The sequence below is a fragment of the Oncorhynchus gorbuscha genome, unplaced genomic scaffold (assembly GCF_021184085.1).
Source record: "Oncorhynchus gorbuscha isolate QuinsamMale2020 ecotype Even-year unplaced genomic scaffold, OgorEven_v1.0 Un_scaffold_15:::fragment_2:::debris, whole genome shotgun sequence".
NCBI lineage: Eukaryota > Metazoa > Chordata > Actinopteri > Salmoniformes > Salmonidae > Oncorhynchus > Oncorhynchus gorbuscha.
In genome coordinates this window covers 35,602-49,969 of record NW_025744754.1, presented here as the reverse complement: position 1 = coordinate 49,969, position 14,368 = coordinate 35,602, and the positions used below count along the sequence as shown (strand labels likewise).

At 43.4% G+C, this 14,368-nt stretch overlaps 1 protein-coding gene across 2 annotated transcripts in view; it reads left to right on the top strand.

Annotated features, from left to right (window-relative positions):
- Window positions 1–14,368, top strand: part of LOC124017088 (LIM domain-binding protein 3-like) — a 30,192-nt gene that overhangs the window by 1,547 nt on the left and 14,277 nt on the right. Inside the window, exons 1-2 of one of the 2 annotated variants that reach the window (XM_046332479.1) lie at window positions 9,225–9,287; window positions 9,487–9,668. In XM_046332479.1, the coding sequence (XP_046188435.1) occupies window positions 9,573–9,668 (96 nt within the window). In that variant the 5' untranslated portion in view covers window positions 9,225–9,287; window positions 9,487–9,572. Of the gene's footprint in view, window positions 1–9,224; window positions 9,288–9,486; window positions 9,669–14,368 lie in introns of those variants that run through there. The other variant, XM_046332478.1, reaches the window with a different exon arrangement.

Below are 14,368 nucleotides of genomic sequence, written 5' to 3'. Positions count from 1 at the left end.
GCAGTGTGTGCATATAGTCAGTGCAAAATAATTTGTTTAAAAAAGCAGAGAGAGAGCAGTCTGTGGCTTGGTTGGCATGAGTTTTTGAAAATATTTTGGCCAGGGAGCAATCCTTTCAGCCTCCTGAGGTTGAAGAGGAGCAGTCGGTCCCTCTTCACAACTGTGTGTGTGGACCATGTTAATTCCTTAGTGATGTGGACACTGAGGATCTTGAGGCTCCTGACTCGCTCCACTACAGCCCCATCGATGTGGATGTCGATGCTCGCACCTCCATTTTCTGTAGTCCATTAATGGCTCCTTTGTGTTGCTGACGTTGAGGGAGAGGTTGTTGTCCTGGCAGTCTGACATCCTCCCTATAGGCTGCCTCACCATCGGTCAGTAATCAGTCCTATCACCATCGTGTCGTCAGCAAATGTGATGGTGTTGAAGTCGTGCATGGCCATGCAGTCATGGATGAACAGGGAGTACAGGAGGTGACTAAGCACCCACCCCTGAGGGGCCCCCATGTTGATGGTCAGCGTGGTGGATGTGGTGGACCATGCCCCAGGACTACCTGACATGATGACTCCTTGCTGTCCCCAGTCCATCTGGCCATGCTGCTGCTCCAGTTTCAACTGTTCTGCCTTACTATTATTTGACCATGCTGGTAATTTATGAACATTTGAACATCTTGGCCATGTTCTGTTATAATCTCCACCCGGCACAGCCAGAAGAGGACTGGCCACCCCACATAGCCTGGTTCCTCTCTAGGTTTCTTCCTAGGTTTTGGCCTTTCTAGGGAGTTTTTCCTAGCCACTGTGCTTCTACACCTGCATTGCTTGCTGTTTGGGGTTTTAGGCTGGGTTTCTGTACAGCACTTTGAGATATCAGCTGATGTACGAAGGGCTATATAAATAAAATTTGATTGATTGATGTGTTGTTGCCTACCCTCTCCACCTTGGGCCGGTCCGTCAGGAAGTCCAGGACACAGTTGCAGAAGGAAGTATTCAGTCCCAGGGTCTTGAGTTTGGAGGGGACTATGGTATTGAATGCTGAGCTGTAGTCCATGAACAGCATTCTTACATAAGTATTCATTTTGTCCAGACGGGTGAGGGCAGCGTGGAGTGCAATAGCGATTGCGGATCTGTTGGGTTGGTATGCAAATTTGGGTCCAGGGTGACTGGGATGATGGTGCTGATGTGAGCCGTTCAAAGCATTTCATGGCTATAGATGTGAGTGATACAGGGTGATAGTCATTTAGGCAGGTTACGCTAGCATTCTTGGGCACGGGGACAGTGGTGGTCTGCTTGAAACAAGTTGGTATTACAGACCGGGTCAGGGATAGATTGAAAATGTAATTGAAGACACTTGTCAGCTGGTCAGTGCATGCTCTAAGTACGCGTCCTGATATTCCTGTCTGGCCCCACGGCCTTGCAAATGTTAACCTGTTTAATGGTCTTACTGACATCGGCTAAGGAGAGCAAGATCACACAGTTGTCAGGAACAGCTGGTGCTCTCATGCATGGTTCATTGCTGCTTGCCTCGAAGCGAGCATAAAAGGCATTTAGCTTGTCTGATAGGCTCATGTCACTGGGCAGCTCTCTGCTCTGTTTCCCTTTGTAATCAGTGTTCGTTTGCAAGCCCTGCCACATCCGACAAGTGTCAGAGCTGGTGTGGTAGGATTCCATTTTAGTCTTATTGAAGCTTTGCCTGTTTGATGGCTCGTCAGGGGTCTAAATGGAATTTCTTGAAAGGGTCCAGATTAGTGTCCTGCTCCTTGAAAGCGGAAGCTTTACCCTTTAGCTCAGTGCGGATGTTGCCTGTTATCTATGGCTTCTGAATACTTCGGAAAGTATTCAGCCCGCTTGACTTTACACATTTAGTTACATTACAGCCTTGTTCTGAAATTGATTCAATCGTTTTTTCCCCCGTCATCAATCTACATACAATACTCCATAATGACAAAGCAATAACAGGTTTTTAGATTTTTTTTGCTAATTTAAAAAAAATATATAAAATAACATTTACATAAGTATTCAGACCCTTTACTCAGTACTTTGGTGGTGGTTCCATTTAAGAATGATGGAAGCCATTGTGTTCTTGGGGACCTTCAATGTTGCAGACATTTTTTACCCTTCCACAGATCTGTGCCTCGATACAATCCTGTTTCAGAGCTCTACGTACATTTCCTTCGACCTCATGGCTTGGTTTTTGCTCTGACCTGCACTGTAAACAGTGAGAACGTATATAGACAGGTGTGTGCCTTTCCAAATCATGTCCAATCAATTGAATTTACCACAGGTGGATTCCAATCAAGTTCTCAAGGATGATCAATGGGAACAGGATGCACCTGAGCTCAATTTCGAGTCTCGTAGCAAAAGGTATGAATACTTATGTAAATAATGTATTTCTGTTTTTTTAATGTTTAATACATTTACTATAATGTCTAAACCTGTTTTTGTTTTGTCATTATAGGGTATTGTGTCTGGATTGAGGGGGAAAAAATAATTTAATCAATTTTAGAATTGGCTGTAACATAACAAAATGTGGAAAAAGTCCAGGGGTCTAAATACTGTCCGAATGCACTGTAGGTATTGTATTGTCATATTATTGCCAGTCACCTTTTGTTCGTCGTATGTTATTCGACCTGTCCCCAAAAATGACAAAATCATACATTATTCTTCATTAATGATTCCTTGTCAATCACCAAACTTTTCTGTAAAAAAAACTGATAAAACCTTGCGTACCTCTTTATTCCCCCCCCCCCCCCCCGCTGTTGGCGGTAGGTGCACTTGATGCAATAGCCCGGGCGCCCGGAAGGCAAAGTGTTCCCATTTAATGTCTCTGAAGGTAGAACTCCACCTATTCGGCAAGCCCAGAGAGCAAATGAAGTGCACCTATAGGCCTACCGCTGTTCAATCAGATAGCTTAGAGCACTGTCTACACAGTTTCCTTGAGCCATAGGCAATAAAGAGAAGCCTCAAACGCACAGCTAAATTGATAGTGTGAGATTTCAACACTTTTAAAAACCTGACTAGAGATAGACTCAATGCATACCGCAAACAGCTGCTGTTTTCATGAGTAAGGTCATGTTTAAGTTGTTGTTCAGCACTGTCTACACTTTTATAAGCCATAAAATGTGCGTTCTCCCTACTTCCACTTATGCTACAACCAGCACTGCAGCTGCAATGAGTGAGTATAGCAAAGTGTTCCGATAAGCTTGCGTTGTTATTGTTAGCGGCTTGTGTCTTTTTTAATATCGAAGAATATTTTACTTATAGAAGTAACGACATGAATTGGTGCATGAGGCAGAAATAATGCAATGCGACTTCAGTTTTGCCATCAGCTGGAAGATTGTGTCCCCTTTTCTCAGCGGAGGGAGAGCTGAGGAACAGCCTGACTGCTGCTCCCTCCCACTCAGACTGACAAAGAATAATTATTATGCTCACTCATCTGTGCCTCACAAGTAATGCATATGTTTTCTATTACCAGTGTGATCATATACAGTACATTTTCTAAGTATAAATTCAAATTGGTCTGAGAAGAACATTGGCAGGGCAATTCAAGCATAGCCAATATGCAGTGATAATGTATTTGGCTTATCCTACTGCACAAACCTCATTACTACAGAACTGGTTTTAATTGGTTAATGTCTTATAGTCTTATGTTTTTTAAGTAATGTTTAAAAAACAAATCAGAGCGGTTGATCTTGTCTTCCCTTTTGACCCAAAGTGATCTTAACTCAGAAAACGTCGGTGACCACTGATTTACATGATGTTTGTAACTAAAGGCAGAGAGGTTCTGAGTGACAAGACCGCCTGTTGTTGCAGACAGAAATGGAACATGAATATAGTGATAGATGATTGTGCAATGTGGAGGGAGCTATTGAATTCTAGTCAAAAAGAGGCAGTCAAGTAGATAGACCAGTGCCAGTGCTTTCCCACCCCCACATTAAAGAATCTGCTCCTGGCTCTCTCTCAGGAGTTAGCATCACCCCTTTGCCCCCCCCCCCGTCTACCATCGCATGCCTTCATGCCTTCACTGTCTGATAAAGTCACCTCATTGTGGATGACCTCACAGGCTGTCACACGCCCATCGCTGCTCGCCTGACCAGAGGGTTGCTATAACAGGAGAGGACAAGAGTTGCTAGAAGATTTGCTGCGCTCGCAAACAACTTCATGTTAATATATAATAATAATAATAATATATGCCATTTAGCAGACGCTTTTATCCAAAGCGACTTACAGTCATGTGTGCATACATTCTACGTATGGGTGGTCCCGGGAATCGAACCCACTACCCTGGCGTTACAAGCGCCATGCTCTACCATGTTCTGCATAAATGAGCCAATAGCTGTGCTCATACTCAGCGAGTGTTATGTCACCGAATACTATATCCACCTAATCAACTATCATATCATGTGCCTCAGTCTAAGTAACAGAGATATTTTCCAGTCCAGCTAACAAGATAATTCTGCTGCTGAGGATGTCTCTATTATTAGCTTAGCTAAGTGCAACAGCCCAGTTTGTATATTTTGTTTTATGATCACGTTCTACTTAAGTCACAGATATAGTGAGGGATACGTCACATAAAAAGGCATTTTGGTTTGCTCTTAAAATACTTCCAGAAAGGAATACCTGAATTAACAAGCTTCAGTTTTTTTTAATGGTGTGTGTTATGGTTGACATGTCTGTCAGACACAATTACCTTTGCCTAAACAGCAGGTGGCCTATCGTTCAGAGAGTCTCAGAGACACAGCCGATTGAGAGACTATAGCTCTGAGCTTGTTTGACTTGTCAGGAATAGGACCACTGGTACTAGCTCTGCACTGGGTTTCTTAAGAGAGTGAGTTCCAGGGAGGGCACCCGTAGGATTAGCCCTCCTCCCTTTCGTGTTTGTCCTGGATGGTGGGCCAGCCCGGAAGGGTGTTTTAAAGTTTTATTAGTCGTATGTACAGGGATACACATGGTACACACCGTCTAACGAAAATGCTTACTTGTGAGTGAGTGCATGTGTGCTAAGGTTCGGGCGAATCAGAGCAAGTGGTCAGTAGTCTGATTTTGTGTGTGTGGATAGGGATCCTGGGGAGATACATTGGGTTTAAATACACAATGGTATATGGAAACTCAGGTGGACCCTTCCTTTTAAAAGCTTTTTGTTTTTGACCATTTGTATTTGTTTTGTTATTTTTTGTTTGGGGGCTTACATTATCCATTTTAAAGTATACGTTTCTAAAGGCTGCCACTCAAAATAAAATAATAAAAATACATAGAGTTTAAGTGACAATAATTTAAATATAAACAGGAAAATAGAACAAAAAAGGTGGCGGCCTCCATCCCCAAACTTCCATCCCGTTCCTCCAACCCCACCCTGCCAACATGTCTTCCTCCAACCCCACCCTGCCAACATGTCTTCCTCCAACCCCACCCTGCCAACATGTCTTCCTCCAACCCCACCCTGCCAACATGTCTTCCTCCAACCCCACCCTGCCAACATGTCTTCCTCCAACCCCACCCTGCCAACATGTCTTCCTCCAACCCCACCCTGCCAACATGTCTTCCTCCAACCCCACCCTGCCAACATGTCTTCCTCCAACCCCACCCTGCCAACATGTCTTCATCCAACCCCACCCTGCCAACATGTCTTCATCCAACCCCACCCTGCCAACATGTCTTCCTCCATCCCCACCCTGCCAACATGTCTTCCTCCAACCCCACCCTGCCAACATGTCTTCATCCAACTCCACCCCCGGAAACCATGTTTCCCACCCCTCTTAGCAACTAGAGTTGCTTGTCAGTCACCCACTACCCCCCCATCCCCCGGCTCCATTCCTGGCGACCAGAAAAAACCCTCTGAATAGCACCCTTCCCTGTGGGCCTGAAAGCAGAGAGATTAGTATATTTCTCCAGGCGTCAATTGTTCCTTGACTAGCACGCTGTTTGATCATTCTGATGTCATAACTTCTAATAGTAACTGTATCCACTGGTGAATTGGGAGCGCGTGAGATAATTGCCATCTAAGAGCAACATATTTTTTTTGCGGCAGTGCTGTGTGCCAGCAGTAACAGTCTCTGATATATTGAGAGATTCAAGGAGCTATCATTAAGTAACATAATTCCTGCCTCGGGCGGCAGGTAGCCTAGTGGTTAGAGCGTTGGGCCAGTAACCGAAAGGTTGTTTGATTGAATCCCCGACCTGACAAGGTAAAAAAAAAATCTGTTGTTCTGCCCCTGAACAAGGCAGTTAACCCACTGTTCCTAGGCTGTCATTGTAAATAAGAATTTGTTCTTAACTGACATGCCTAGTTATTATTATAATAAAGTGAAACAAAATAAGCAATCAATTCAGACCTTAAGAATTAAGTTAGAACACTTTATGAGTAAGGGTGTGTAATGAAGAAAATATAATGAGAATGAAAACAAAAATAAGATATTTTACTGTTTAGCCTTAATGCCTAAACAGTAAAACAATATAGGATAGGATCCATATACAGTGCATTTGGAAAGTATTCAGACCCCCTTTTCCACATTTTGTTATGTTGAAGCCTTATTCTAAAATGTATTAAATACATTTTTCCCTCCTCAATCTACACACACAATATCCCACAATACATTTTTGCAAATGTAAAAAAACAAACAAAAAAAAACTAAGTATTCAGACCCTTTGCTATGAGACTCGAAATTGAGCTCCGGTGCATCCTGTTTGCATTAATCATCCTTGAGATGATTCAACAACTTGGTTGGAGTTCACCTGTAGTACATTCCATTGATTGGACATGCTTTGGAAAGGGCATTCACCTGTCTACATAAGATCCCACAGTTGACAGTGCATGTCAGAGCAAAACCAAAGCCACGAGGCCAAAGAATATTCCACAGAGCTCCGAGACAAGATTGTGTCGAGGCACAGCTCTGGGGAACGGTACCAAAAACTGTCTGCAACATTTAAGGTCCCCAAGAACACAGTGGCCTCCATTATTCTTAAATGGAAGAAGTTTGGAACCATCAAGACTCTTCCTAGAGCTGGCCGGCCAGCTAAACTGAGCAATCGGGGAGAAAGGCCTTGGTCAGGTAGATGACCAAGACCAGATGGACACTCTGACAGCGCTCCAGAGTTCCTCTGTGGAGATGGGATAACCTTCCAGAAAGACAACCACCAATCAGGCCTTTATGGTAGAGGGGCCAAACGGTAAAAGGCACATGACCGCCCGCTTGGAGTTGCCAAAAGGCACCTAAATACTCTCAGACCATGAGAAACAAGATTCTCTGGTCTGGGGAAACCAATATTGAACTCTTTGGCCTGAATACCAAGCGTCATGTCTGGAGGAAACCTGGCACAATCCCTACGGTGAAGCATGGTGGTGGCAGCATCATGCTGTGTGGATGTTTTTCTGCGGCAGGGACTGGGAGACTAGTCAGGATTGAGGGCAAGGTGAACGGAGCAAAGTACAGAGAGATCCTTGATGAAAACCTGCTCCAGAGCACTCAGGACCTCAGACTGGGTGAAGGTACACCTTCCATCAGGACAATGACCTTAAGCACACAGCCAAGATTATGCAGGAGTGGCTTCGGGACAAGTCTATGAATGTCCTTGAGTGGCCCAGCCAGAGCCCGGACTTGAACCCGATCGAACATCTCTGGAGAGACCTGACAATAGCTGTGCAGCGACAGTCCCCATCCTACTTGACAGAGCTCGAGAGGATCTGCAGAGAAGAATGGGAGAAACATCCCAAATACAGGTGTGCCAAGCTTGTAGCGTCAGCTTTTTTGTACTTTGTCATTATGGGGTATTGTGTGTAGATTGATGAGGGGAAAAAACGATTTAATCCATTTTAGAATAAGGCTGTAATTTATGAACAAAATGTGGGAAAAGTCGAGGGGTCTGAATCGTTTCCGAATTTACTGAATGCACTCAGACCGCTGCGCCACTCAGGAGCCCCAAGGCATATCAGTTCTCGAGGCGCCACTACAGACCCTGGTTCGATCCCGGGCTGTATCACAACCTGCTGTGATCGGGGGTCCCATAGGGCGGTGCACAATTAGCCCAGCGTCGTCCGGGTTAGGGGAGGGTTTTGTAAATAAGAATTTGTTCTTAACTGACTTGCCTAGTTAAATAAAGGTCAAATAAATATTGTTCATTAATTGGCCTGGTGTTATCCATATTTAAATGTCCTGGACCATAGCCAATAATAGTAATCTTGTTCCTTGTACCGAAACATGAGGGTTATCCTCATCATTGTCTTATGCTGAATGCAGCATCATAGCCATAGGCTAGGCTGCATGATTGTGCATTGATAACATACTTGAATAATGAGCCAGATATTGGGGTTCCATCTCTCAGCTTGTCCCCTTTTGTGTTGGGTTGATGTGCTTCTCAAAGAGGTCTCGAGGTTCCTTGGTAGTGGGTAACGTGTTTTCTGGAAGGTCAAGATAGGTTTTGCCAGAGTGGATAAAGCCGCATCTCAGGTTTAGTTTACGTAGCTGGAATCTCACCTGGTTTTAGGTCCTACATTATGTCATGGCTATTCAGAGGACTTTTAGGCACGCCCCACCAAATTGATATCGTAACCCCGTCACACTGTGGTTGACTCAGTGGCTGAGGACAACCGTGAGCTACGTATAAACACGCAAGCATGTATACACACAAACAATGCCTCTTACTCGTCCGACAGGTCACCCCTCTATGTACGGTACCAAATTACACCCTACCTGTCAATCATGTATACGAGGCCTGTAGTGAAATGATTGTTACTCTATGTCCTGGCTTTATAAAGTATGATGCAACAGGTCTTATTGACCTCCGGGTACATTTTACAGGACAATAACCTTGCAGGTCTGATAACCTGACCTGATTCCAAATATGACGGACCAAAAAGTGTCTGCTGGCTAAAATGCTCTGGTTCTGGTCAGTTTTATCCTGTTACCCAACCGTTAAGCAACTAAGCTGGGGTAGATTTTTGCAGAAGTGGAACACATGGAGAAATCAGAGAGAATCAACTCTCTCTCGTCAACTGCATACAGCTACCATGATGTTAATTAGATGTTTCCTCAAGCCAACCCCAGTGTGAGGTGTGAGGAGACAATGTTTCAGGAAGACCCTAGTCTGGAGTTAGGGGGGGGGTATTGAAAAAATCAGTTGGCCTAGGAAGGGGCTATATTAACCCTGTGAATCATGGCAGGACTGACATACCGGGTGTCCCCTTACATGCCATATAAGGGGACCCCCACCCCCACCCCCCACAATGCTACTGTGGTATCACTTTCTGCAGAGGAGTGGCTATTCTTAGGCTGTCACTTCAGCTCATCTGAGCAGGCAAGACCTCTCTTCCTCTGGTTCTCTACTCTTTTCTGTCTCTTTCTCTCCTTATTTAAAAAGGGGTGGGTCGTGAATTACATATTCGTCTGTGGCTGTAGTGGGTTAGGTTTTTGTTTGCTGTGCTTTCAGTCTCATTTGACATTTCGTTTAGTTCTCAATTGTACTTTTTTTTTACCATTATTTTTTCTGCTTTCAGAAGCTACTTGGCTCCTGCCCCACCCCCCTCTACCTCCTTTTTAAAAAGAAGATTCAACCAAACAAGCAACCAAAGCCTTTGGAAGAATGAGTACCTACAACATTTCTCTGAGTGGTTCGGCCCCATGGGGCTTCCGATTGCAGGGAGGGAAAGATTTCAACATGCCCCTGACCATCTCCAGGGTAAGAGATCAATTCATCCAGTTCAGTCTACATACATCCATACTTTGTACAAACACACAGAGATTTCCACGTCCCATATCCGATGTGTCTTTTGACCAATGAGATCATCCTTTTTCTTGCATTAAGCTTGAATCTAGATGTTGGGGTTTGTTTAATGTTCCGTGCTTGAAACGGGATACTTGGGACGGCCCAACTCTGACGTCATCCCGTTGAAGTTTAAATTCAAAAAGACTAAGGTAAAGGGTAGTGGTTAAGGTTAGGGTTTAGGGTAGGGAAGTCCCAAGGATTCCATCTAGCACTAACCGTCAGCCAACCCTTATAGGACATCAAATATTGAATTACTACTACGGTACTAGCACAGTACTTGTAGGTGTGTTGTTGTTAAACATGGTGGTCATTTTGGGATGTTTGGTTGATATATTCGATTGTTTGGGATGCAGTTTTATTACAGTAGTTTCAATAGGTTTTCTCACTGGTTGGTATCCATTGTGTGGTTTTGGAAAATTCAGTGATGTTAAGCTTGGCCTTTGCTAAAAATAAGTCTAAGAATATGTTGTGTTCACCTTATCCTGTAGTGGTATGTTCACCTCACACATTGTAAAGGCCTAAAGACTGGGTTGGTTTATGGTGGTAGGAGCTGTGAGTTAGGGGGTAGGTGATGTTAAAATTGTTACACCACAGTTGATGGTGAGAATGTAGGCCTACGTATGTATTTTCAGACTGGAATCATGGCATGCTGTCACCTGCCAAGTCTATAGTGTAAATATACAGTTAACTGGCCAAATGAAGGGAACACCAACATAAAATGTCTTAATATGCCTTTGGTGCCACCACTAGCCAGAACGGCTTCAATGCTCCGTGGCGTAGATTCCACACGTTTCTGGAACTCTATTGGAGGGATGCCACATCATTCTTCCGTGAGAAATTCCATCATTTGGTATTTTTTAATATGGTGGCGGAAAGCTCTGTCTCAGGCATCGCTCCAGTAATCTCCCATAACTGATCTCTTGGGGGGAGATTTGGTGACTGAGACGGCTATGGCCTCAAGAAGCTCAAACGGATATAAAATTTGACTAAAACATAGTCATTTTAAACCTTGCTAAAATGTGTATATGATCACATATATCTGTTATGTGTGGGAATACTTTGGAACAGATGTCCAAAATTTAAATCACTTGGTGCTGATTTGTTGGTGTTTTTTTACAGTCTTTTATGTCCAACAATAAAAATTCAAACAACGTTTTTATTTTTGCTCTGAACTTGGGGGGGGACAAATAAAATCACCCATGGGCCAAATTCGGCCCACAGGCCACCAGTTGGGCGACCCTGGCATATGGTTTACATTGTTTTCATGCTCGTCAAACCATTTAGTGACCACTCATGCTCTGTGGATGGGGACATTGTCATTCAGGGTAGCCTAGTGGTTAGAGCGTTGGACTAGTAACCGGAAGGTTGCAAGTTCAAACCCCGAGCTGACATGGTACAAATCTGTCGTTCTGCCCCTGAACAGGCAGTTAACCCACTGTTCCCAGGCCGTCATTGAAAATAAGAATTTGTTCTTAACTGACTTGCCTAGTTAAATAAAGGTTATAAAAAAAAAATAGCCATGGTAGCCAAAATATTGGCCTGCCCAGCATTTTTATACATAACCCTAAGCATGATGGGATTTCAATTGCTTAACTAACTCTGGAACCACACCTGTGTGGAAGCACCTGCTTTCAATATACTTTGTGTCCCTCATTTACTCAAGTGTTTCCTTTTATTTTGGCAGTTACAGTACCTGTAGTTACTTCAGTCGCTAATTCAGGTGTGATTATGCCTTTTGTGTGCTGCGTTTGTGCTGTGATGACCTAATATTGCGAGTTCATTGCCCCTTTCCTTTCCTCCCCGAGACTGAAAATAGATATTTTGATTTCTCACCCTGTATTTTAAGGTGTCGAGGTGTATTTCTCCACATTATTTTTAGTACTGAAAGTGAGAGAGGTGTTGTTGCCTGAATATCACAAGTTATTTTCTGGTAAGAACAGTATATTCTATGAACATCTCTTCCAAGAACCTCAATCTGTCGATGTTCTTAGAAGAGATATTTGTAGAATATATATTTATTAGAAGAAAAGAAAGGAAGCTGGCTGGAATAATAATATTATGAGTCTGGTGTGTGTGCCCTGGTGTTTGTGTGTGTGCCCTGGTGTGTGTGTGCCTGAAGCCTATGTGTTCATAACGAGTGCATCTTTGGTATTACGTGCGTAACTCACTTGTAGACAACCTTTACAGTATGTTAGGATTTGTGTGTGTGTGTACCAGTCAAAAGTTTGGACACCTACTCATTCCAGGGTTTTTCTTTGTTTTACTATTTTCTACATTGTAGAATAATAGTGAAGACATCAAAACTATGAAATAACACATGGAATTATATAGTAACCAAAAACGTGTTAAACAAATGAAAATGTGTTTTATATTTGGCATTCTTCAAAGTAGCCACCATTTGCCTTGATGACAGCTTTGCACACTCTAGGCATTCTCTCACAACCAGCTTCATGAATTTCAATTAACAGGTGTGCCTTGATAAAAGTTAATTTGAGGAATTTATTTCCTCCTTAATACATTTGAGCCAATCAATTGTGTTGTGACAAGGTAGTAGTGGTATACAGAAGATGGCCCTATTTGGTAAATGACCAATGACCAAGAACAGCTCAAATAAGCAAAGAGAAACGACAGTCCATCATTACTTCAAGACATGAAGGTCAGTTTCAAAAAGCATCAAGCTGCATGGTCCACAGGACAGGAACACCCAGAGTTACCTCTGCTGAAGAGGATAAGTTCATTACAGTTAACTGCACCTTCAAGTAACAGACACATCTTAACATCGACTGTTCAGCGGAGACTACGTGAATCAGGCCCTCATGGTCAAATTACTGCAAAGGAACCACTACTAAAGGACACCAATAATAAGAAGAGACTTGCTTGGGCCAATAAACATGAGCAATGGACATTAGACTGGTGGAAATCTGTCCTTTGGTCTGATGAGACCAATTTTGAGATTTTTGGTTCCAATTGCCGTGTCTTTGTGAGACGAAGAGTAGGTGAACTGATCATCTCCACATGTGTGGTTCCCACAGTGAAGCATGGAGGAGGAGGTGTGATGGTGTGGGGGTGGTTTTCTGGTGACACTGTCAGTGATTTTTTTTAAAATTTAGAATTCAAGGGACACTTAACCAGCGTGGCTACCACCGCATTCTGCAGCGACACAACATCCCAGCAGGTTAGTGGGACTATCATTTGTTTTTCAACAATGACCCAAAACACACCTCCAGCCTTTGAAGGCTATTTGACCAAGAAATCAACCTGTAGCCCCTTTTCCTTACTTGATCTGAAATGATAGGATGAGTATAAGCCACACAGTAAAAATTCCACCTATTGTAGCATTTCAAAAGGCAAAAGGGTTTAGCTATCACAACTGGTAATTACAGTCCTTTCAGATCTAAAGGAAGTGTGTATGGATAAGTGCGTAGCCTGCACTTTTCATTATTTCAGTGAACCTTTACAACTGGTCATTGAATCCCCTTTGACTGTATGCAGTCTTTTATATAGAGAAGGCCTGTGAACTGGGGCCTTCAGTCTGCAGCCCAGGAGCACAAGGCTCAGTCACTCAGCACTCTGACAGGTGGGGAGGAACTTCTGCCTGCCTTGGGCTGCTGCTCTATCGCTTCCTTCTAAAAATACTTTCTTTCCCACCGGTGAACAATGCTGATGGTTTGTGGGGTTCATGACTGCTGCCATTTTTTTCCTTTAAAAAAAAAATAGCGCCAGGTGTGACAGCGAGAGAGAACGTGTGTGGTGTAGCCTACATACTGTGTGGGCACTGTGTGATCGAAAGGGAGGTTAGAGGCTGGGGATTGGGTTGTTAAATTGCTGATGACCAAGCTGCTGCTCGTGTCACTCACCTGTTGGCCTGGACTGCACAACTTCAGCCCCGTACACAAATACTACATGACTACTGTGGTGGTTCCAATGACAAAATACATTTGTACCTCCTGAAATTGCGGCTGGCTACATTGGATAACTTGTCTGGCTGGTTGATCAAATTGAGAGTTATGTGGAGGTGAAATCAAAAATAAAAACAGAACGATTGTGTATGGAAGGCATGGACCTGAAACCCTGCTATAATGGCAAGCAGCAGACTCTATTTCTAAATACCTCACTGTGAGGTTGGGATAAAAATAAACCTCTTTTGGCCTTTCAACAAAACAAAACGTCTTTCCTCCATTTTCAAGTGAGGCACTTAATTTGTCCACATTGAAAAGATTGTCTTGGCCTGGCTTATGTGTAACTTGGCTTCTTTTGTGAGAGAAATCAACCACTGTCTCACACACGGATGTGCCAGTCACCATTTATTGGTTTATAAACCCCCCATATTTAAGAGGGAGCATTATGACATTTCCGTAAAGACTGGACTGCCATTAAAAACTAATTTGGCCTTTTTATAAGATGTCTGAGGGAAATGTCAGCACGGAGATCCACCAACTCGGAATACGATATGTGTCCCTAGCAAACCTCTGGAGTCCAGTATGGATAATAGCACTGTATTAGAGTGCCACATGCATAACAACTGGTTGTGATATGGTACTTTCTATTTTGTGTTGCCTGTTAGGACACCTTGGCTCGCAACAATTCATGTTATCAGGAAGTTTGTTTGGATT